This window comes from Malania oleifera, chromosome 12 (genome assembly GCF_029873635.1).
Source record: "Malania oleifera isolate guangnan ecotype guangnan chromosome 12, ASM2987363v1, whole genome shotgun sequence".
Lineage (NCBI taxonomy): Eukaryota > Viridiplantae > Streptophyta > Magnoliopsida > Santalales > Ximeniaceae > Malania > Malania oleifera.
This window is the reverse complement of record NC_080428.1, coordinates 86477662-86504293: the sequence shown is the minus strand read 5'-3', so window position 1 is coordinate 86504293 and position 26632 is coordinate 86477662. Positions and strand designations below refer to the sequence as shown.

Here is a 26632-nt window from a genome sequence, read left to right as displayed (position 1 = left end):
GGCTGGCCGACCACTGCCAAGTTAAATATGTCTGTAAGTACGATAGGCCCACTACACCCTAGTCCGGATTGCCAGGTGGACGTCCACACTCTATTGAAAGCCACATCGACTATTCATCTCCCACCCCCTTATGGGGTGGTTAGCACTAATCTGATCATATACATCTGATCTATAAGCTACGGTACCGAGCCCCTGAATTGAACTAAACTAACATCCGGGTTTTGATAACATATAATACATGATCATATAATACATCATTACGGCCTCGTGCCGAACATATCATAATTTTGGCCTCGTGCCGAAATCATTTTAGGTATATACATTCTGAAAAAAAATCAATTATCATGTATTCGTCAAAATCATCATAACATAACATATCTTTTCATAATACCTGAAAACATACTTTACTCATAAAATCTTTCATATCATAATACGTTTCACGTAAAATAATATTCATACCACACATGCGCTGTATAAAATCATACTTCTTATTCTAAAATCGTAATTCTCTAGCATCTCATACATACATATACATTTTAACATAATATCAGTATTTCCCAAATGTACATTTCATCCATAATATACAAATATAACATATGCTTTTTTGAAAATAAATTTACTCATAATTAATAATAATTTACATGGAAAGTAACTGTTTTAGTTTATTCCCTTACTTGACTACTGAGAAAGCCCATAAAATTTCCTGGTCTAATCCTTATAGGATTTTCTGATCAATACCTTGAAACTGAAAATTCCCAATATTAAACTTCAGTATTTCTACGTATACATCATTTCTTATAACTATCGTAAAGTCAAATTTGGCTTAAAAAGTCTTACTTCAACTTAGGGATGATTTCCAACTTGTTTTCACCAACGATCCGCTCCGGCAGATTTGGATAGAATTTCCCCAGGAGCGTCGTGGTGACTTTAGAACGTCGAACCGGCGTAAATCCAGCCCAAAATTGAAGAGAGAGAGAGAGAGAGAAAATCGAAAAGAGGAGAGAGAGGATGAAGTTAGCTTAATAGGGAAGTTAAAACTTGGATTTTGATATTTATAGAACAGGGGAATTCGTCGACAAGCCACGTCATTCGTTGACAAATCCTTTAATATTTTCGTCGACGAAATTCAGTCCTCGTCGACAAAATTCAGTTGATTTTATACCTCTCTTGGCATTTCTTCGTCGACGAAATTCAGTCTTCGTCAACGAATTCTCTTCTACCCTCGTCTATGAATCCCCTGTGTTCGTTGACGAGTCCTCTGGGTATTACCTTTCCTCTTTATTATTTAAATTCCATATTTATTCGGGTTGTCACAAAAGGTCTGGGTGCACTTCATGTGACATAAGTCAAAGACGTTTGCGAGGTTTAAATTGTGGAAAACTAAGGTGGAAAACTAGATCGGAACGCTAATTCGAGGTTCATGGAGTTGTGCGAGCAGCATGGCATAAGGAGGCACTTTACAGTACGCAAGACACTATAACAGAATGGTGAGGCGGAAAAGATGAACCAAACTCTAGTTGAAATGGCTCGGTGTCTTAGGTTGAATGCAGGGCTTGCAAAGAACTTTTGGGCAGAGGCAGTGAGTATGATGTGTTTCCTGATTAACAGATTACCAAGGGTATCACTAGATGAGAAATTTGCATCTGAACGATTTGTTTGTTTTCGTTGCACATTGATTTACATAACATATATACTACGCTCATCTTTTCCAAATTATGTGCAATTTATATGGAGGCCATACACCGATGACGTTATACTCGACTTATTTGCCGATTATCAGGTTGGGAATGACTTTTGTGGGGCCACTCATATGTTTTCATATTGTCGAGTGGTATCTCCCTGACCAATTTTTGTGTCAATTCAGCTATTGGCAGGGCATTCTCGATCCTTGGTCCACATCGGGGTTACATCTTCATGGGTATGACCTCTATCATATTAACGAACGCGGTCGAGGGTTGACCGATTAGAGGAATTTGTATAGGATGTATGCGGATTTATGGGAGGATCGAAAAGACCATATCATCATAGTCGAGCTAGAGGATGGTCCTTTGCGTCCAGAGGATCCATGTGCCAGATGGTATAGGTCCATCACACAATGCTTCGTGGATAGGACCACAGTTGTATATATGAGCCTCGTAAGTAGACATTAACACACACATTGTAGTTCTATTATGTGGATTTTATTATGTGAATGTACTAACTAAATTTTGTTTTATACTGTAGACCGACATATTGCAAAAGGTAGATCTGATCTCTCTTGATCCTTCAGTACATAATTGGTGAGGGCTAGATTGAGGATTGTCCACGAGGATAGACGATGTGAACATGTACCTTGAACTCCCCCGCCTACATGACATCTAGTTGGAGGTCTAGCTCCTCTAGTATGAGGAGGACATACTCGGTGTGCGAATAGTGGTTTACGGAGCCAATCTGATGAATCTTTTGTAGAGTCACCAATCATACATAGTGAGGGCGTACTTGGCACGTCAACACCACATACCTATTTTACGGGACCTGATATTGCCGAGCTGTCTAGTAGCAGACCATATCTTGGAGATGTTCCTTCATTCTCTTGTCCTTAGGTTTGAATACCCTGTACGAATCTCCTACCACCCCTTGTACGCCATTTCAGTTTGACGACATTATAGATGCTAAGGACGTGGAAGTACTAGTCATTTCACCTAGTTCTCGTCTGGCATCATTATATGAGTCATCTCCCCATCCACTTCATATGGATTATGAAGCAGTACCTCAGGGCGAAGATGTTAGAGCTACAAGACGAGGAGGAGATAGGAGACTGGATGGGGATGACCAGTAATGAGAGGGCGGATGCAAACGACAGCCACCCCGATAGCGGATACCACCTGCATGTGGCACTTAAGCAGTCATTTTATATATGTACTTATTCCTATATTATGTCATACATTAGTCTAATTCTTATGTATTAATGCTGGCCTCATTGCATTATTTCTATATAATTGGGAATGTTTATTTGTTGTTCCCTAATATGCATATGTAATTGGAAAATACTGCTTGCATAGTATGAATGTATACAACTATGTATGAAAGTTGTGAAAGTACTGTGATCGATTGCCGATGAAAATGGTTTTCGTTGAATAGGTGCAAGCATGGATGGGTATATTTGATTTTAAGAGGAGACTCTACTGAAATTTTTATAGAAGTTAGATGTAGTATGAATGTATATAGCTGGGTATGAAAGTTGTGAAAATATTGTCATCAATTGCCAATGAAAATTGTTTTCTTGGAACAGGTGCAAGCATGGATGAGTATACTCGATTTTAAGAGGAGATTTTGCCGAATTTTTTATATTTTTTCAATTATTCTGTTGTACTTGGGTGGCATCGCCTTCATGAATTTTCTCCCTATTTTAGAAATTATCCCTTTGCTGATAATAATAATAATAATAACAACAATAACAACAACAACAACAACAACAACAACAACAACAATAATAATATTATTATTTATTGTAATTTTTTTTGGTAAAAGGGAGTATGATGGTTGTTTGGTGGGGTGTAAATGCAATGTCAATTTTGAGCATAAGAGTGAAATGCTAGAAGCAAATTATGTATAATATTTTCTTTTGTTTCCTTTTAAGCCTTGATGAAGTGATGTGATATTCCTAGACTAAATTTGATGAGAAGGAGATATTGAATGTATATTTGCCTTTTATATGAATTTGATGTCATGAACGTGTTGGATTTAATGAAAATAAAATGTTCTTTCAAAGTAGGTACATGATGCTTGATTTTGATTTTCATGATGATGTATGTGTAAAATACAATGCAAATGAAATGATATATGGAAATACTAATCTTAAACTAAACTAGATGCAAATGAAAATTCTATGCAAGTGCAAATGTTAGATTTGATGTAAATGATTTACTTAATGCAGAAGAGGTTAAGCTTAACTGTTATTATTGAACTAGACTTCATGTAATGGATGAACCAAGTGTAAAGTGGAATTGCAATTTCAATTTTTTTAAAAAAAGGGGTTTTTCATGGAGCTCATAAGAAAACCATGCTCATTGAAGTATGATGTCCCAAGTTGAACTGTGAAGACACATTAGCCTCGGATTTTGAAATTAGATGATTTCTTTTATTTTCTTAAAATTTGGGGCTCTGGTTTAAAAAATGAATGCCTACTTGATGCAATGCATGTATGCTATCATTTGAGGATTGAACGAAAATTCCTAGTATGAGTTTCCTAGATCAAAAGACAAAGGTGATCTAGTAGCATAATCTAAACTTGAGGTGCTTCTCCTATGAGTCTCTTTTCATAAAGAAGACAATTGATTGATTGATTGATCAACCAATAATTTCATTTTACTTTTTCAAAATTATCTTTTATGAATTTGTGAGCATTATGGACTTTCAAAGAAGTTGAAATACGTATTATGCAAAACCTCAGCTCTGATGCACTTGACTTCGCCTATGAAATCTTGACTTTACTCAGTCCATCAATGAACATCCTAGTCCGAACTACCCCAATGTACATGATTATGCTCATCATGTTTAAGTCACACGTCTCTCCAATGACATTGCTTGGATTATCTACCCTAGCATAAAGGATTGAGTTACAACACTTTAAATCTATCATCTCATAATGACTTGATGTTGGGAACTCTAATTCCTTTTGTCCCAATGTATATATTTTTAGGTTATTGTTATAAAAGGATCTATGTAGTTAGACCCTTGCATCAAAACCTTCATTCCCTTATCTTGACAAGACTTGTGCCCTCATGCAGTTAGGACATCTTCTTATTTCTTGGATGAACTCAATGAGCCAAAGAGCATATGATTCCCATCATAACTAATTGAACACTTCAAAATAACTAATTCTTGTCGACTCTTAATTGTCTTACTTTAAATTGAAATGGAAAAAAATTGTAACAAGTATTTAATATTCATTTTTGAAGATTATTTATAAGTAACTAGTTTGGAAGCTTGCCTTTTTGTCTAAGACACCACCACCACTTTCAATAACAATAATAAAAAATAACAAGGCGTTAAATCCTAGTAGATGGGGTCGGTTACATAAATTATTTTCTACCACTGCAACAATTAGTTTATTTTTTATTGATTTAAAATTGTTAGGTTGTTACATTTTTCCTTTTGTGTATGCAATTTGAATTTTTTTTTTTTTTAAATAAATGTATACCCTACATTAGTTCATGACAATATTTATTGAACCTTATCCACTATAAACTAAAACTACACATTCGGCACATAAAAATATAATGAAATTAAGAAAATAGTTCTAGATAACGAGTTCATAAACGAGTCATAACTTCTTTTTAAAATTTTATTATACAAACTTTAGAACACACTCATCATTATTGAAAGTGATAAAAAGATTTAGGAATTAAAATTAAAGGCAATCAGTTTAAATACTCCTAATTTCGATTTATGATTGGTGATTTTTTCTTTTAAATTATTGCTCGTGAATCAATAAAAATTATTGTGACATAAAGAGATATTTTGTTTTAAAAAAAATGCACAATTATGGATTTACATAATAGTAATTATAATTAAAAAAAATTCCTAACATAAAAATAATATTTCAATTGTTGAAGGTTGCTCAGGTCATGCAAAAATCGCTGGTCCAAATAGCGTTTTTTTTTTTAATAGAAAAATAGTACACTAGGTAGCGTTTTTTAATAAAAGATGTCGGACGATCCAATGTCTTTTATTTAAAAAACGTTGTATGAACCAATGTTTTTTTGAGACATCAATTGTGGAAATAAATTTTTACCTGTATTTTTTTTAAATGTATTTAATTAAATTGGAAAGAAACTCAAAAAGGGCGATCATAAAATTTTTGGATATGCATAGAAAGAAAAGGAGATGGATTATAATGATCATTGTGTAGAAGTCGGGCACTAGACATGGTGGGGATGATGGATCTCATTCATTCTCATGCATCCATTGATTTCAGCTTCCGAACTTTTAATTATTACGATGGGATCAGATAGATGGAGATCACATGATGACGCAGTTGACATGCATGCATGTTTACATATGATTTAAAGAAAAAAAATAAAAATAAATCAGGGACAGTGTGCATGTGATAATGCTCAGTGCGCCCCATAATAGTTATACAATCCCAAAGCCATCACCCGCTTTTCTTGCATGCACTCTCTCTCTCTCCCTCTTGGCTGCTAGTGGCTTAGTGCTTCTGCTCTCTCTCTCTCTCTCTCTCTCTCTCTCATTATTCATGCGCTAGTGAAATGATTATATCACTGAAACGTAGACTCTGTTTTGGCATAAATCTTTGCAAATTTTCATATTTTATATTTAAATGTTGCCCATTTAAATCAAAATTTAAGACTTTGTTTGTAAGTACAAGATTAGTTAATTTGATTTCTATCGGCATAATGGTATTTTTATTTAATTTTAATTCTAAAATAAATTTAATATCAACTACAAATTGCTACCCTTGTGTAGTATACATTTAAAGAGCCTTCCAATAAATTAGAAAAATTCATAAAAATGTTGAAAATTTCACTTATAAATTTGTCCTACATTATAAAAATAATAGAATGAGAAATAGACTCTTTTATATATATATATATATATATATATATATATATATATATAATTAGGTTCAAGTCTTAATAGGTTTAAACTTTTGGGTTAAGTCTTAATACGTTTAAGCTTTTGGGTTTAGTTGGTACTCACTCATGTGTATGAAGACCACTCATGGACTCTTTCAATGTTAACAAGTGGTATAAGAGCCGATGTTTCATAACTTTGAGGGAGCGACATCATAAAGTTGATGTGTGATGCTAATTCTCCTGATGTGCTGCGTAATTTAAGGAACATAAATGCGGCGGTAAGACTCACTTGAGCAATTATTGGAGAATTAGGCTTACTTTCACAAGGAAGATACAGTTTCTGTTCAAGAGATGATGGTTGAAACTCACAAATGAGGGAGAAATTGTTAAAAATTCTACTTGTTGAGTTTATCCTACATTAGAAAAATAGAACAGAAGATGAATTATATACATAAGTAGACCCAATGACCCAACATACTTAAACTTTTGGATCAAGTTGGTGCTCATTCATGTGTATCAAAACTATCCATGGACTCTTCCAATGCAAACGAAAAATGGTCATCAATTTATAGTCGATATTTTTATTTCAAAAAGAAAAGTCAATCCTTTAGAAAATAACCCAACTACAAATAATTTAATTTGGGACAAATATCAATCTAACCTCTTAAGCTCAATTCTTTACGAAATTAAATATATATTTACGTTGACGTTGGTATAGACTGCCAAATTACAAATCGTAGAGATAAACATGTAATCGATTGCTCAAACCCCATCATCAACTAAATATATAAAAAGTAAAAAAAATTAATCGGGTTGTTTGAAGTGATTAACCTATTAGCTAGTTGTTTTCCAATTAAGAGAGAGGGGTAATTAAGTAATAGAAAGAAGTATAGAATTCACAAGGGTGAAAAAGAATTAATAAGGAAATAAAATTAAGAAATTAATAAAAAGAGGAAAGAGAAGAGAAGGGGTCTCATAATTTAACAATGATACAGCGAGTAGACTGCCCACATGAAATTAGTATAAGTAATTAGACAATTAATTAATGGGTGGAGGAATTTAATTTCATACTTTAGAAAATTGATTAATTAATTAATTAACCGATCAATTAATTTAGGCACTCCTACCATAGTGTATCACCATGACATGGTCGGCCGTTGAGGAGTGGTCCGGCAGTGGAATGAAAGTTACGGAATTGCCCCTCGTCGTCCTCCACACGTTATCCCTTACGTGCTCCAAAGTCAAGAACGGGAGTAGCTGCTGCCCTCTACACGTTATCTCTACCTGTTTTCACACGTGTGCACACCTACGTTACCATGCATGCCCACTATTCATATATTTAAATATATAAAATATTAATCATGACTAAACGTGAACGCATATATAAATAACAAATAGTAAATATGTGCATAAGACTTATAAATAACAAATAGTAATTATGCACATAAGATATCTAAAAAATTTATAAATAAATGCGTCAATGGGTGAACATGAATTTGGTGTCGCACCATAGTGTTCAAAGTGACACGATCATGACTGAAGTTCTCATGTTATCAAAAAAATAAAATAAAAAATAAATTATATATTTAAAAATAAGATATGATTTTTATTAAAATTTATCTAATATTAAATTTGGATGGTATTAGATTTGGATAAAATATAATACAAAGTTGTATTGAAATCTTTTTAAATCTAAATTTAGAATACAAAATTCATGTTTTCAAATGCAACATTAAAGCAATTCTAATTTTGATACTTGGTACGAATGTAAAATTTTAGAAAACGATCTTCAATATTTTCTACTTAAGATGTTTTTAGATAAACAAATTTAAATATTCTATGATTAATATTATTAATTCATGCCTTAAATATTTTTTTAAAATAATTCTAAACAAGACAAATATTAAGAAGAATTTTCATATATAACTCGTTGATTTTACTTCTAACTTTTCCCTACACGATCATAAATAAAAAATTTTAGTCCAAGGGAATAGTGAATGGAAGATTCCTCATAAATTCAAAATATATTACGCAATATATGGGTCAGCGGTCAGCGGTCCATACCGACAATTCGAGGCTGCCCCGACCCGCTCCCCCGACCCTACTTTTATCATTACGGGGCCCCACCCAAGCTTTGCTTGTAAGCCAAAATTATTATCCGTTTGGACTTTATTTTAATATATTATATATAAAAATAAATATATAGATATACACCAGTTTCAAAATCCACCACCACCACCTTGGCCCCTTTATATAAATAAAATAAAATAAAAAAAGAAAATAAATAAGCATGTACACACAAAGACTTTGTTTTGAAAAGAGAAACTCTAACATTAAATAATTATGCTATATTGTTAATAAATAAGTAATAAAGTACAGCCAGATTGGCTCAAGTGGCAAGCATGACTTTGGTGATCCTAAGGTTACGGGTTCGATTTCTCCTTGAGAATTTACCCTGGTGAATTACCAGGGGCGCATCAATGGGTGGATAACTTTCATCCCTGAATTTGGTGTTGTACCAAAGTGTCCACAGTGGCGCGATAGTGGTTGGAGCCCCCAAATTATCAAAAAAATAAAAATAAAAGAATAAAAAATAAAAAAGCAATAAATATCATTATATTAATCCTAAGTTTTGATGTGATTGACTTATGAATCCTTCTTTCAGTATTACGTATTTAAACACTTATTTCTCCCTCAACAAATCAAGATAATAATTAAAAAAAAAGAAACACATGTATAGGCATGAACAATCCCATGCACGTCTTCTTCACGTTGCTTTCTTTCTTTCATAAAGTCTTGTTTCCTCATCTGAAGGTCAACATTAATACTCCCCCCAATTCCACCTATATATGCGTCTACGTACATTAATTAATTAATTAATTCCTCAACTACAGCTTTTGCTTTAATTAATTAATTAATTAATTATTTTCTTCAAATATAATTAATCATATTCATTATTTATCAATTTATACTAATTTTGATGCTTATTTGTTTTTGGTGCTGGTTTGTGGATGCCATGATGAGGGCCTAAAAATTCTAACGCAGAGTTTGCACCACTCACAGCGTCTGATGGGCCTTTTGGAGGGCAGTCCATGGGAAAACGGAGGGCCCATTGGGCCCAGCATTGCTGAGATGTGCTGGCGAAAGCGTGACGAAATTAAGGACAAATTAAATATAGAGCTACCCAATTGTACCTTTCAGCAGGAATTAAAAGAGAAAAAAAAATTAAAGAGGAAGAATTTAGGAAAGAGATAGAGAGAGAGATGGATTAGGGCATGCAGAGAGAGAGAGAGAGAGAGAGAGAGAGAGGTGGGTGGTGAGAAGGACAGTGTCCACGTGTGATATTGAAGACCCTACGATATGATTTTGATGTGTTCATATCATATCATATGATATCATTTCATATCACAATCAATTTTCTTTTTTAATATTTATATAGGTTATAATGAGTGCATGTCAACTATATCTATATCTATAGTTTATGCCAACATAAAAACAAAATTAAAATTTTTTTAAAAATATTTTATGGTACATCTTAAAGTCAATGTAGTACTCTAAAAAATTAATGTGTATAAAAAAATAAAGGATCAAAAAGAAATTGTCCAATTCAATTCAATACCCACCTTACTTTGAAAAGTTTATAAAATTCCATTTTAATTTAATTAATGACTGTTTAATTAGGATTTTGCTTTGATTTTTGTAATAATATTTATGAAATTCAAAAATGCATGCATGATCTAAAAGTTAGTGGCTAATCATCATGATTGCATGATATTCATAGTGTTTATGTGTCCACATGTATGAAAACAAAATAATGAAGCCCCACATGCAAAAAATCGGATCAAATCACCCAAGATACATGTGTCCTTGGAGAGAGAGAGAGAGAGAGAGAGAGAGTTGTAATAGTAAATGATGGAGGAAGAAGAAGAAGAGAATTAAAAATAAAGTTACGTTGGAAGGATATGATCATGACCATGATCATCTCATCTTTGGTGCACTCTGATAAAAGCTAATGATTGAGTACTTAGTTGCATGTTTGGGGAAGGTGATGGGGTTTGGTATTGTGGAGACAAACAGAACTGTTTCCTAATATATCCTACCTGCCAATATATTATCAAAATTTTACTTTTCATTTTTAGTAACTCGGAACTCCAAATCCGAACAAGCCTTTTAGACCTCACCAGTGACACAAAACAAGAGGCAAAGGCCGAAGCAGAGGCTCACCCTCAACCGTGCTCAAGTTTGTAACAATTCACCCTGATGCAAAATAGCTAAACACCTCTTATTATTTGAAGTCTTACGGTCCGTTCGTATCTATTTAAACTAATCCTTAAAAATTATTATTACTTTTTCTAAGAAATCTTAAAAATTATTCTTATTATTATACTTTGATTTAACTATACATGTTGATTGTCACAAGTGTGAATGATTCCCAATATCACCTGCCCATGCATATATATATATAAGGTAACTAGCTTTAGGGTAGATGACCTCATTAGAGAGAGAGAGAGAGAGAGAGAGAGAGAGAGAGAGAGAGAGAGAGAGAGAGAGAGAGAGAGAGAGAGAGAGAGATTGGGTTGTTGTTGGAGGTAGATGACCTCATTAGAGAGAGAGAGAGAGAGAGAGAGAGATTGGGTTGTTGTTGGACGTAGGTGTTTAATGTGAGCATGATCATGTTTAAATTAATTTAGTAATTGGTTGTCACCTCCTGCATGCATTAATGGCGGCCATGGCATGCAATACAAGAAATCGGGAGAGAAAGAAACTAAGAAAGAGAGATGCATTCAAATTAAATTAGGGTTTAAGGGTTGACCTTAATAAATACTGCCTCACCAATATGAAAGATACTTTGTTATATAAACTTTTGTTTTATAAGAAAAATAATTAATTTGTTATATATAGAAGGAGAGAATGACATCATATACTTGCAGGAGATATATAGTTCAAATATTATTCCACACTAAATTAATAGGAGAATGGAATATTCAACAAGCTCCCCACACAAGATTAAATTAATTATAAGCTTTCAGTTGTAATACGTACAAATGAACTAGTCCAGCTTCCATTTTGTCCTCATCATTCTTTTCTCTATCTTTTTTTTTTTCCCTTTCCAAAATATTTTCTTGGCAAGAAAAAATAAATTTTTTAAAAATATTTTGAATAATCAATTATCTTATCTTTTAAATTTTTTTTTAAAAAACCGATTAGCTGATTTCTTTTCTCTGGATAACCAATATTTGAGAGACTTAAAAAATTAAGGACAATTTTCTTGAGAAAATTTTGGGGCAGAGAACTTCATTTGATATTGCTTTAAAGTAAGGCTTCCTTGTATCAAGAATAGGGCATTTCTGCAATTTTCTGCTAGAATTTTGGTTTGGAATAGGATTTATATGGATTTAAACAAAATAAAACAACAAATTTTATATTTCTTTTTTCAAAATTTACACAATTATGATTTCATTAATAGTAACTATAGCATAGTTATTTTTAGACCCTATTTGGAACTTGAAAAATACTAGGAAAATGAAAGAAAAATTTATAGAAGTCTACTTTTTTGTTTTTGATTAATTATCAAGGAAAGTAAGGAAGAAAATAAAAGATATATTAGATTATTAAACAAAAAATTGATTGTACACATCATTAGCATACTATTTTTTCCCTAAATTTTAATCATATTAGAACAAGAAATAGTTTTTTTTTTCTTATCCCTTTCTTTTTATTTCCCTAAAAAAGCAAATGCTTGATTCCAAACAAATCCTTAATTTATTAAAGGCAAAATTGGCATTTGCGTATTTTGCCAACAAGTATAATATCAATAAACTCCACAGGAACCAAAAAATGGTGAGAAATTGAATGAAAAAAAAACAAAAAAACAAAAAAAAATTATTAGCGTCGGAAAACGCAAACATATCCTATAATACAAAATAGGGCAAAAGACACTCACTTCTCCTGAGGTTTCAAGAATGCCATAAACCTATCCTGAGATTTTAAAAATAACGGATACCTTCCCTAAGGTTTGCCAAAAGGGCATAGAGCTCCTCTTAAAAATTTGTGTTTTTTAATTAAATATAAGGGAAAAGTTTGTATCTTTTTTGTTAAATCTCAGGGTGATCATTTGAATTCTTGAAACCTACCTGAAATTTTTGAAACTTCAAAAGTGGTTAGTGTCTTTTGCCCTACAAAACAAGTAGACATATATATATATATATATATATATATATATATATATATATATATATATATTGTTGTTATAATGAATTTAACACATTAAAGATTAAAACTTTTTCTTAGACTCTAAATATAAAGGTGATTCTTATTTGGTACCAAAGCATCTCTAACCTAAAGAACTAGGGTTCAAATCCTAATTAAACACCCATTCTTAATTATATTGAATTTTAACATAAGGTAAAATGATAGTGTTTGCTTTATCCATACCTCTAAGCCCACTAGACTATGCTTGAGGATCAAGATATGTTATACACACACACAAACCTTAAAAAGATTTAGGCATCATGCATTTACTCATTGCATGAGTCACCAAGGTTGATACTTCCTTTCATTCTTTTAGTTTTTTGTTTTTCAATTTTACACTAGCAACACATAAAAAATGACAGGGGAGCTGACCAACTTATGCCAAACCTCTATGATCAAGATATAAAATTTGACATTCCATATTGTTGACAGCACTCTACTATGCCTATTAGGCAAATAAAATATGAAGATCATTTTAGCAATTAAATAATTGTTGTCAAATTGATCAATCATAGTGGACATATTGAACTATTTTCGATAGCTATTATGCAATGTTTCATAAAAGAATGCTTTACACATTATGAAATAACTCAAATTAAAACCGTAAATATTTAAATTGTTAGGTGGATTTCAATATGCTCGCGTACAAATCTTTGGACTCAAAAGGGCTAATGAAGCATAGGTGACTCATCATTTTATCTTCTACTGCTCACGATTCGAACTCCTAAGTTATAAATTACGCATGATTTGATCCAATATTGAGCAAACACACACTCATGCTTAAAATCCAATGGTTGGCCATTTTATGAAATTCTAGCTAGATTAGCATTAGCTTACCTCGCGTCTTAACAATAAAGGATGGTTGTTTATTTTAATGATAAAACTATTGGTGGCAAAAATTATGGTGCGTTCTAGTTCTAAGGGGATATTATCTATTTTGGCCTCATAGTTTTACTCCATAGCTAGAAGGTCCTTCATAAGGTTAAGACCTAACCTCTCATACTCATATTTTTAAGACCAAAATCTCTCTCTTCTACACACCCCACAAATGTGTACAGGATTAATTTTAACACTAGCAGGAGGAGTGACTAGCTAAGAATAGTACAACGAATAGTGGCAAAAGTTATATTTTTCATTGTAAGAACTTAGGGATATCACCTTATATCGTACGATACCGAACCTATATTGTATATTTTTAAAAGCAAATTTAAATCCATTTATATTCAAATTAAAGAAGTCATAAATTCATAAAGCGTAAAAGTAGGCTTACATAATAACCTATATTTTATTAGTTATTATGTAAGCCCCAAGTGTCCTTTTGATTCTACGGTATTCTTCCGCCATAAGTGAGCGTTATTAATAAACTTAAGATGGGACCGCTATGTGGGTGATTTCCGACTCTTTCCAAAAAAAATTAAAAATTATTTGTTTCGTTTGTGTTAGTTTATACAATGGTTTAAACTTTTGGGTGAAATCATTCTTAAAGGTGATCTTGGGGCATGACCTAAAGATTTAAGAATGTGCTTTCTCATTGTCTCTTAATTAAAGTTCACCATAGACTAGTGTACATAAAGAGATTTTTGTGCTCTAGTTTCTAGCCTAATTTACTTATAAATGACAGTGTGTACGTATTTCTAGGAACTTTCTAATTAATAGCATAATTCTTCTATATTTAGTTTTTCATAAAGAGTACTTCTATGATTTAATTGCAAAATGAAGTGGAGTTAGAATATTGTAGGGGTGAAGTGAAGCATCAAAGTTTACTAAAGTCTCAATAAATAATGTCCTAATGCTTGGGTATTGAGCTTTGTGCTTATTGAGTTTTGTGTTGTTGGAATATGTTTAATAGAACAGTAAGATATATTGGTTTAGAGAATAGATTGTCAAATAATAAATGAGCCATGGATGAGACAGGAATTTTGTATGGAAACACAAGGTTTGCTTCCGCAAAAGGTTTGGGTGTCCGAGTTTATTCAAATTCGATCAATGGATCGTAAATGAGTGCAACTTTACTGATCTCAAGGAAATCTTTTAACATATTAAAATTAAATTGTAATAGAACACTTATATGTCTTTTTTCTCGGTTTATTTTTTCTTTTTTCTCAAATAAACATGGTAATAATTATACCTAAAATATATACGATAGATAATAAATTAAACTTACTCTTTGGCCCTCATCTAATGGCTTCACAAGAAAAAAAAAAAATCAATTTTCTAGTGTTGAATTTATCAGTGACACCTCAAAAAAGGTTAGGCCAGCATATACCAAAAGTGTTAGGTTTGAGTATCAATAAAAAAAAAAAAAAAACAATTTTAGGGACCAACTATCTATATCAATCTTATATACTACCTAAAATATTATAGATAATGAAGAACTTAACAAAATATATATCTTGGTTGAGTGATTCTTCAATATGATATCCGAATCTCAAATATTTCGACACAAGGTATATGTAAATTCTTAGACATGTCCTACTTTGGGCTTAATGGAATTATAGATGTGTCAGCACATGCTACATGTATAATAACTCCATCCTCTAAAACAACTTAAGCTCTTAGTTTTACCTTTGAGTTTTCCTTCAACTCGAGAGGAATAGGCTTCAGAGAACTTACATACGTACACGAACGTGTTTATTATATTATATGCATGTATATCACTCTCCCGATCAGACCATATATATCACACATGCATTGCACCTATATAGTAACTTAGAAGATCTTCTACTCTAAGGTTTCCAATCACGAACACCTACCTCCATTTCTCTTTCACCTGTATTTTTCCAATGGCCTAGCCTCAAAGCTTCTCACATTCTTATATATATATATATACATATATGGGGGAGATGGATGATGATTATGAATGAAACTTTGCTTTCACGAATGCATATGTGTGCAGGTGTGGACTGAGCTAGATGAAGAAAACAGTAAAACCTAAAAACCCATTTTGTGGAATAGCGAAAGCCCATTCAACTCCCATTTGGTTTTGGGGTGGGAAGAGGGTGTCAGGTTGTTTTCTGATAACTCCATCTCCTGCATTCCCTCACATTGCTCCACCAAGCCTATAGCTACCATACTCACCTCCTTCAACCTTACTACACCCACCATCATAACCACCTTAGATTCATCATCATCATCATCCCATCATATAATCAATCTAGCTCTTAAACCCTAATAACGAACAAGCACAAGCTGGGCACGTGAGGATCATGGGGAGCAAACATAAATGTGATGATAATCGGATTTTTTCCCCTTAATTGAACAAACATTTCGTTGGGAGGAATTAAGGTTATGACAAAAAGGGGATTATGGGATAAAGAGGCCAATGAGTACAAAAAGAGAACACATATGCCTGCATCCCTTCATCCCTAGACGCATACTTCCCACCTACTTTTACTTATATAATGCATGTTCTCTAATCATCACAGCTATTGTAATTTAATTATATATATTTTCGTATTTAGTTCTGCTGTATCTGTCATGTTTCCGGCCACCGGCACCAACCGTCAGCCCGGCGGACGGTGGGTTCTGTTCTATACATGCAGCTATATATATAGCTTATTTAGGAGTTTCCGGGAGTGTTACAGACATATATATGAAAATTGAGAAACACAATGCGCATGAATCTGAGAGAAGGGAAATTAATTGAGTAGGAATAATGAGAAGGTGATCAAGTAGTGATGGATATAAGTTATAAATATAAATACCTCTGATTCGCTACCCAGTTCCAGCTTGTTAACCAGATACTTCACTAACAATCGAACTGTCATCCTTCCATCTCTGCTAGCTCATCAATATCATCAAACCCCAAAAAAGAGCAAAAAGCAAAAAGAACTCGTAAATATATATATGAAAAAGTGAAAGCCCTTTTTGTGAAAATTGAATTTAAACAAAAAATAAAATAAAATCAAAAGAGATCTAGAATTAATGGCCCAAAAATAAATAAAGAAATTACTTAATTCTCAGGTAGCTCTTTGGTATCTGAGGCAAAAAAGGTTCTTTAGCTCTGCATTCACAAATCAAGTTCTTCAAATTAATATCCCTACCTAGCTTTAAATTTGAGTGTGTATGTGTGTGTGTGTGTAATTTAAGTTACGTTTATGAGATATGCACTTACTGATTTTGCGAGGCTTGAAGCATACACCAAATTCCCGAATGGGGTCGACGGGGAGCGTCGATCACTCTCAGGTCGGAGCTCGGCCCTGCACCCACATCTACTGCTGCGGCGCCCGCCACTTGGAACGGTCTCCCGAAGTAAGCCCCTCCTCCCGCCTGCGGCGGCGGCATCATCATCATCAAAGCCGCAGAAGACGACGGCGATGACGACGAAGTCGAAGGAGACGAACACGACGAAAACCCTGAAGCTAAACTTCTCACCGGTACAGGCCTAAACGCCCAGTTAATCTCTTGATGAGGAAAATAAGCACCGCCCCCTGACCCACCACTCCCCGGTTGCCACAAAAACGACGTCGCAGCGCCGAACCCTCCGGCACCCGAAGGAACCCGAAACTCCGGGACATGGTACGAGGGGGAAGCTGTAGCGGCCTGCGGCGGCGAGCCGGAGAAGAGGTCAAGCTCGACTGGTCCGCCTCGCCGGGACGTCGTCGGGTCGTGGCCGGCGGTCACATGACCTCCCCCAATACCCAATTGAAGCCACCCAGCTTCATTATCTTCATTATTATTATTGTTATTGCTTTCTCTCTCGTCGTCTTGAGCAGCGATGTTATTTTCCTTGGAGCTCGAGGGAGCTGGTTCGTCGTTGAGAGTAGTACTGTTAGTTCTGGAATCATCTTCCGCCATGGAACTGTTGTTGTACTGATCATAAAGATTAAAACCCTCTAATCGGCTCATAAGACCTCCAGCGCTTAAAATTTCAGAGAGGCGAGCTACAGAAGGAACCATGGTCATACCAGAACGCAAAAACCCAAAACCCCTACTGATGTTCTCTGATCTCTCTGCTTCTTCTTCCTGCCGCTAATCTCGATCTGCTTCTTCTTCTTCTTCAGGTTGTCCATGAGTTGAGCGGATCCTGCGCCGGATTAATCGACACGGGCATGTTTGGAAATTGATGAAGACGAAGAAGAAGAATTGCAGGAGAAGGAGATCGTGCCCATGAAGATGAGAATGGAGAAGACGATGAAGGTGGTTTGGGGTTTCAGTTTCATGGAGAGCTAGCGTATCAGAGGACAACCACCAGAAGAACAAAACTTGCAAATCTCACTTTCCATTAATTCTCTTTGTTTGGAAGCTTGTGGAGATGAAATAGTTGCCGAAAAGAGAGAGGGAGATTGGTGGTCAGTCATCAGTTTTATATATAATATATACATGATATAATTTTTTTCTTTCATATAATATTATATTGTATAGTTTGTATGTGCCACCTGTTTTTTATTGAAAAGAATAAGTTAATGAAGGTCCATGTAACAACTTTTATGTTGAACAAGCTAGGGCATGTTTGGGGAGCGAAATTACCGAAAAGGGTCTGCATTTTTAGCAATATGACAAAGAGGTCCTCCTGGGACATTCCGGGGACGGGGGGGGGGGGGGTGTTAGGATAGGTAACCCACACCTATAATGCGCAAGTTAGCGGGTGACAATTAGCAAATCTTGGTCATGGAGAGAATTTTCGCGAGTTCCTCGTTATGCTGCTTTTGACTCTGGCTGCGTCATAATCATGTTTACGGATGAAGTGCTCTCAAACTTATTTCAATGCATCACCTTCTATTACTAATTTCACACCTTAATATATATAATAATTAATATATATATCATTAGCAAAACCCAAGTAATATTTTATTATTATTATTATTATTTTATATATATATATATATATATATACACACACACACACATATTAATGTACATTTGTAGAATGCTTTGCTAATATTAAGATGTCATCAAGTTTTTTTCATGACTTATTTTTTAATGACAACAGCAATTTGATTGCTGCATTCCAAATTTAATATATATATATATATATTAAATATATTATATATTAAACCTCATTGATTAAGTATTATATGACACTGATTAGAAGTAGAGATGTTTTATTAAGGTTTTGACTTTGAATAATCAAGATGAGGAAAAAAAATTACAACAATGCGTTTGTGTAAGTATATAAATTCAAAAAAGAAAACAACAATGAGCGACTAAGATTTTTTATTTGACAAAATATTTATAAGGTTTTCACGGTCGTAAAAAAGATTTACAACATCAGACTAAATTAAATTGTTATATTCTACTTTTTGATTTTATAAATTATTTGTCAATTGTATGACAAAATTCAATCAAAGCGATTAGGATTAAGAGTACTCTTAATTAGGCTTAAAAATTTCAAAATTAGTAAAACTTTGACTAATTTGACAAATGTTTAAAAAAAAAAAATGCCTTCTAATTCTTACCAATCCATCTGGGTTTGCATGAGTGGTAAGGATGAAGTTTTACTTTCCAGATATTAAGATCTCAAGTTCTATTTCCCTTTTGTAATTTACCTATTGAATTATTAGGAATGTACCAATAAATAGACGGTAATGATTTCATTTTTATGCCTAATTGAATCGGAAGAGTGGCTCATTAAAAAGAAAAATCTTTATCTTACCTTGCTATATGCAAATATAACATGGTTTTTTTTTAATATTATATGTGTGTGTGTGTATATATATATATATATATGATGGCACTAGCTAGTAATTGAGAAAAAGGGGAAGGAGGGGCGCCTGAATCAATGGCAGGGCATAATGAGTTGCATTACCTGTCAATAAGATTAAAAAAGGGGAAAAAAGATTAATTAATTAAAATAAAGAGGGGCATGCAAGTAAGAAGAGGTGGAGGGGTAGCTGCCATAACACAAAATGAGGTACTCATTAATTAATTAATTAAAGGGGTAATTATAAACAAATGAATGGAGAGGGCGGTTGGGTCATGGGTGTTTGTGTGTGTGTGTGCATGCATGATGATGATCATCATCATCATCATGCCCTTTTAATTTCCCTCACCCCGAGATTCATATATATATATATATATATATATATATATTAAATAACTTCTCCCATTTGTCTATATATAAATATATAGAATAGACACGCACACATGGCGACGTGGCAAATGCCCTCCTAAGACATTCGTTGTCTATCCTAAGCATGCATGTGCCTCTCACCCTCCCTGCACTTTTGTACGTACGGTCTATCTTATGAACTCTCTCTCTCTCTCTCTCTCTCTCTCTCTCTCTCTCTCTATTTGGAAATTAAATTGATGGATGAGAATATATATATATATATGGTTGGATTGATAATGATTTTTATGTAGTTAATTCCCATGTTTGTATAAGATTTTGGGAGAGAATAAATAAATATATATGGGTATCCATAATTTTCAAAAATTTCTTATGCCAAAGAATAGGTTGATAAAAATTTCATTAAATAAAGAAGACAAATGAGAAAGGACAAACAAGAAAAAGAAAAAGAAAAATGTACAAATAAGCAAAATAATTATAATAAATCATAATAAGAGATGCATTTAAATATATAAAATAATTTTTGACATAATTTTTTGGTCTGTTTGGAATTTGAAAAATATTAAGAAAAATAAAAAAATATATAAGAAGAATATTATCTTTATATTCCATTAGTCATTTCTCGTGGATAAGATAAAATATGTGATACAAGGGGGTTTTATTTGTAGAAAATTAGAATGAATTGGATAGATTTTGTCCCACTTAATTAAAATTAATTTTACCTCTAATTTTTAGTCATGAGAGTTTTCAATTTATTTGAAAAAAATTACAATCTCTCCTAAATGTTTAGAGAGACTTTAAATTTGAATGAAGTGTAATATAAAATTAGATTAAGATTTTTTCAAATTTACTTAATTCTAAGTTTAGAATCCAAAATCCGTACTTCCAAATGAGGCATAAGTTATAAAGAAAATTTTCACTAAAACTACACGACTTATGCATTTTGAATTAATTGGTGAGCTAAAAATATTTTAAATTAGTAGGGCTGGCCGACCCATGTTATATTTTATTCAAAGATTAAATAATCAATCTGGCAGTGTGCTAGTTTTCTAATTAATAATATTTTGGTTAGTGAGATTTGAGCGTTCAAACTTCGAAGTCATGAGTGTTTTTGTGTGTGTGAATTGGACTCTGGCTGTTCTTGCATGCCTCTCATCCTGAAAAGCTGATTAGTTTCTTTCCGGCCCATTAAACATGCTCCTCTCTCTCTCTCTCTCTCTCTCTCTCTCTCACACACACATACACAGAAATGAACCTTATTTTATTGTTATAATTAAGGTATTTTCGATGTAATTGCACCTCAATATCGAATATCATAAAACATGTAAATAAAAGTGATCATACATAATGATAATTTGAACTCCACCCAGTTAGGTCAGTTCAAGTGGTAAGGGCGACTTGCGATTTTGGTGATCCCTCATAGGTCGATTCCCACTTTAGGCATTATGTTTGTAAATTACCAATGGTATGGCAACGGACATACGACTTTCATAACTGAATTTGATACCACACTATCGTATCCAAAGTGACACGATGGTGGCTGGAGTCTCCAAATTATAAAAAAAAATGATAATTTGAACTCTAAGATGTCGTTTGGATTAAGATTTCATTGGAGAAAACAAAAAAAAAACAATTATATATAAACAATATTAAAGTTTTAAGAATTCAAAGCTAATGACATGTTAAAGAAAATTCTATTCACTAAATTACTATTTTTCAGATAGTTAAAAATGAGAAAAACATTCTTTTCTTTTTTTTGGGTTGAGCCTAAAAACGAAATAGTCAAGAATGAATTAAAACATGTAAAAACATATATAAATTATGAATTGAGTAAAAAAAAGAGTGAATCACGTGTTTCAAAATAAAGAAAAAGGAGATGAGGAGTGCGTGGAGTCCAATGAGAGTGCATGGGCGGGGCATAATTCATATAAGCAAATAAATAAAAGAAAGACTGAATATAAACAGCTTGGGATAAAAGCATACATGAAGGCTGAAGCAATATAATGCACTTTCCTCTGTGATGGATAGGGAAATCTTTCTACCAAAATTTCACCCTCAAGATTAATCTCATGAGTGCTCCCCCCCCCCCCTCTCTCTCCCTCTCTCTCTCTCTCTCTCTCTCTCTCTCTCTCTCTCTCTCTCTCTCGCTCTCTCTCTCCTCTCTCTCTCTCTCTCTCTATGCCTGGAGGGTATACTTGTCATTTTAATGGAACAAAATCGCCATTTTCTTAAAAAAATTTAACGTACAAATGAAAAGCAAGCAACTTTTATGTAATATATAGTTGACTTGTAAAACAAAAAGGCTCCATGCCATCAAAGTACTCTATGCCTCAAAATATTATTTGAAGTTTTTAAAACGTTATATATATATATATATATATATGCAAATTTTTAAATGCCGATTCTCAATTTTGACTGACAACATAAATATTAATCGACGATAAAATTAAAATAATATAACTTTTAATTTACTTTAATTCCTGCACGGTTTCATTACTTCATTATCTCTCTATTTTATAATTAAGAGATTAATTATTACTATAAAAGAGATGTCTTAAATTTGGATTTATATCAAATTTTAAAAAGATATAATATAAAATATATTAAAATTTATATAAATTCATTCAAATGTAAATTTAAATCTAAAATTTATACTGTTAATTAAATGCGGTATTAGAATTTGAGTTCCAGTATTTGCAAGGTAGATGTGGAGTTGGGAAGGGTTTAAAGGGGGTTTTAGGATAGGGGCTTATATATATATATGTGTGTGTGTGTGTGTGTGTGTGTGTATATATATATCACGTAATTATATTAATAATGCATGGGATGTTTTCAAGAGGGACACGAGAGAGGGACGGTATTGGATGGATGAGAGAGGGGCAGGGGAATTTATAATGAATCGTACGAACAGCAGGGAGGCAGAAGATACAGGAGGAGGAAGGAGGCTAGGGGGGGTGGGGGGACCGATTTGTAATAATGGGGTTTTGAAATGGGGATGTCGCCATTACAGAAAGTGCGTTCACCTTCGCTCCCGTCCCCCCCCCCCCCACCCTACATATACACAGTTTAGTGCAATTGATATTTATATATATGTATGTGTATATATATGAATACTAAATGAAAAGCGAGGTAGAAAGAAGAAGTGAAGTGGCTTCAAAGATTAAACTCCGGCTGGAATTGAATTGAAGGGACTCCCTCCCCCCCCCCCCCCCCCGGGGGGATTTAACAGTCGTCATCATGCCATCATCAATGGCATCATCACCATTCACCACATATACCTATAAATATTTTAGCTTTATATATAATTAATTAAAGAACGGGTGGGGATGCATGTGGGATAATGAGTGCCAATGTCAGTCCATGGACATGTTGGTATTATTGAAAGAGAAAAGAGTACCGCATAGGTGGTGAGGGTAGGATCAGCTCACATTCATCTGTGACTTTTGGACCAGTGCAGCCTTCCCCCCGATCTCTGCTCTCTCTCCGTTATATATTATTATTATATATAGTGTATAGAGTATGAGCAGAGAGGAGAGAAGAGATGACGAGTGAAAGATTTAGAAGAGATTGGAGAGAGAGACGCACCACACAGAGAAGGTACACTGCAGCAGCTTGAATGCTATCGTAATTTTCCATATTCTTGATTCCCTCTGTAAGTGGGTTCAATGTTTTTTAGAGAGAGAGAGAGAGAGAGAGGTGTGATATGGTCAAGTCTCCTCAACTGACCTTACACAGGGTGCTGCCCAAACTATATATATATATATATATATATATATATATGTGTGTGTGTGTGCGTGTGTATGTCGAGTACGTGGGAGATTTGCAAATTTGTAGCTGTAGGCCAACGTACATTATTTACTTCACTGTATTCTTATGTAATCACTTCATTATATATATATATATATATGTTGTAATTAATTAATTAAGCATTTGATATAATAACAATATATACAGTAGTTCATTATTTTTAGTATTTTATTAAATAAATTATGCCCCAATGTTTAAGATAATCATTCTATATACTCTTGTCTAATTAATTAATAATGGAGCATTAATTTAATCATCAAGCAATTAATTTTATATTTCAAAAAATAATTTTATAATTAATGAATAATGTCAACTACATGTAATTGCCACCATATATTTCCACCCATTCACTTGCAATGCGTGCATGCATGTTATCCAAATACAACCATATAGTATTATTATTTTTAAATAAAAAATTAATATATATATATATATATATTATATATGAAAGAATTGGTGAGGCCTCCAAATTGCCATAATGTTACTTGGAATTCGTACGCGTTTCAATACCAAAATCAAATACAATTCGTTCTGTTACCCCTCAAATGGGTATTTCTAGTAATTTATTAAAATAAACTCTTAAGAAAAAATTCAATATTTGTTTTAAGGTCACCCGACCAAAAAAAAAAAAGGTATCTGTATTAGCGAGTGCCGGTAGAACAACCAATTGGAATTCAATCGTGGAGTTTTTTTGGTTTTTATATCTTCATGCATAGGGTTTTACATCGAGCATCGATCCCATCTCAGTCTTTAAAGCATAAAGCTGCCCCACCCCCAAAAATAAGTGTGGAGACGCGGAAAGCAATAATGGAAGCCCATCGACCCATGCATGCATGATATATATATAATAGGTCATGCATATATATATATATATATATATATATGCGCACACACACACATATTCAATGTTCAATCATTTCATCTATAGCCAGACGGTCACTTTTAAAGAAGGTGATATTTGATATTTTGAATATAGATTGAATTTATGTGAATTTATATAATATATATATATATAAAATAAAATCTATGTTTAAAAAAAAAATATTTAAAAGTTTAATAATGAAATTAGATGGAGATAAATCAAATTTATTATTTAATTTATTCATTTTTTTCAAAAACTTGTTTGTTTGTTTTTTTTTTTTTTTCACAAATCAAAGGTAATATTAGTACTGTTCACGTCATATTAATATGTGATCCCGTATTTATCTCAATTTTGAGTAACAGAAAATAGAAGATAAAAGCCTATTAATTATAGGAGTGTTGATCTTGGACTTTTAGTTCTCTTGGCCTAAGTCTTGTTTATTGTTGCCGGTACAATTTATATGATAAAGAAGTGCATAGTCTTCCAAAAAGGGGGAAAATGCAATATTATATTCGATCACATGTAATTGTCAAGTGCCTTAACTTTCCTCAAACTACTTCAATAACACATTCTATATTTTATGAAATGGCTTTTTTTGTTCCTAATAATGTGTATCGCGAAAAGAAAAAAAATGGTTGTGCACCTTTATCAATAATAAGCTATATCATTTGCACTAAACACAATTGTACCGTGAAATGAAACTCATTCTAGGGTTTTTGAAGTCAGAAAAAGTAATTATGAGTTAATAAACATTATTATACACAATGAAACTTGAGAAAAAACATAGTTGAAAGTTTTTGTTTTTTTCCCTTCTAGGTCGTTTTTATGCTTAGTAAAATTGTCATGTATGACATTGGTTTGGTATAGAGAGTGGGATGGATATCTACCAACGCAGACCGATGTGCATGTGGGCCTAAGGACTCCTTAATTTGTCTTATCATTCACTTCTATTATATCCAAATTTTTTTCTTACTCTTGTGCAAACTATTTTAAACAAGAAACTGATCGAGGGCAGGGTAGTTTGAATTCGAAAGTTCGCACCAATCTTCCAAATTACTGAAAAACTAGATCTGTTGGGTGTATATAATATGACACAATAGATTATTGTCTATCCATGCACCTTTCCTATCCCTTCTAAAATTAAGAGTTCAAAATATAAACATAAACGATTTCATTTCACATCGATCATTGAAAGAGAGTTAACACAACTACACTGATTTCATTTATATTCCATTAAAATATAAATCGTATTCATTTCGATACTAACTCAATTACATTTGACTGGGAAATCCTTTCTAGGTTTTATGTAGTCAAAAAAATAAGTCATTTTTACATAAATGGCAATTTATTATAAACATGAACGTGATAAGGATCATAAGTGATTTTTTTTTTCTTGTCTGAGATTGGGTGGGATTTAATAACAAAAACTAAGTTATATGGGCCAACGAACTCTTAAATCGTCCTATCGATTTTAACTGTATTGGACATTTAATTTATTCTTACACTCAGCATTTTGCAGATTTAACAAGTGAAATGATCAAGGATACACGTGTTAGATTTCAAATTTCAAACTTCATGCTCGAATCTTTCCATAATTACTTGATTTGAGAACAATTTTTATCTATTGGGCTTGGAAAGGATAGAATAGAGAGAAAAATTTTTGGTAAGATACCAAAAAGGTGTATATCATTAAGCTTATATAAAAGTATATAGTTGAATGTATCGCACAATTACTATAATAAACCAAACCAACATAAAACATGTGGATTAAACTAACTAATATAAAGTTTGAACATCAAATACCTATGTAGAAGCACGATATTTGATATCCTTGATATAGATTATATACAACAACCCAACAATAACATGTGGAATGAGACACCAAAGAATACAAAGATTTTGAGTAATCACATAGCCTAATTGGCGATGAAGCATGGAATGATGATCATTTGATATCGTTAACCCGTCCCTCACAAATTGTGAGGTGTTAAGGTTGTTTGGGTAAGGAAAAAATTTACAAACAATAGGTCACTACAAAATACAAAATCGCCGCAGTGTGGGCCTTGTGAAGCTATCTACAACTGATTGTTGGTATTAAAATAACGAAAAAAAAAAAAACATGTA

At 33.0% G+C, this 26632-nt stretch overlaps 1 protein-coding gene across 1 annotated transcript; it reads right to left on the bottom strand.

Annotated features, from left to right (window-relative positions):
• Window positions 1-7559: 7559 nt before the first annotated feature.
• LOC131144837 (protein LAX PANICLE 2) lies at window positions 7560-18103 on the bottom strand. Its single transcript, XM_058093720.1, has 4 exons — window positions 16945-18103; window positions 16783-16833; window positions 16535-16607; window positions 7560-7862 (listed from the first exon to the last, which is right to left on the bottom strand). Exons 1-4 carry the CDS (start codon window positions 17733-17735, stop codon window positions 7692-7694), a joined length of 1086 nt encoding a protein of 361 aa, XP_057949703.1. The 5' UTR covers window positions 17736-18103; the 3' UTR covers window positions 7560-7691.
• Between the last annotated feature and the right edge of the window lie 8529 nt (window positions 18104-26632).

Excerpts from the sequence above, each read along its gene's own strand:
- LOC131144837 (XM_058093720.1), bottom strand. The coding sequence starts at position 17,735 with ATGACCATGGTTCCTTCTGTAGCTCGCCTCTCTGAAATTTTAAGCGCT. Across the intron at positions 16,834-16,944 it reads CTTCAAGCCTCGCAAAATCA|AGCTAAAGAACCTTTTTTGC; the intron begins GTAAGTGCATAT and ends TTGTGAATGCAG. Across the intron at positions 16,608-16,782 it reads AAGAGCTACCTGAGAATTAA|AGATGGAAGGATGACAGTTC; the intron begins GTAATTTCTTTA and ends ATGAGCTAGCAG.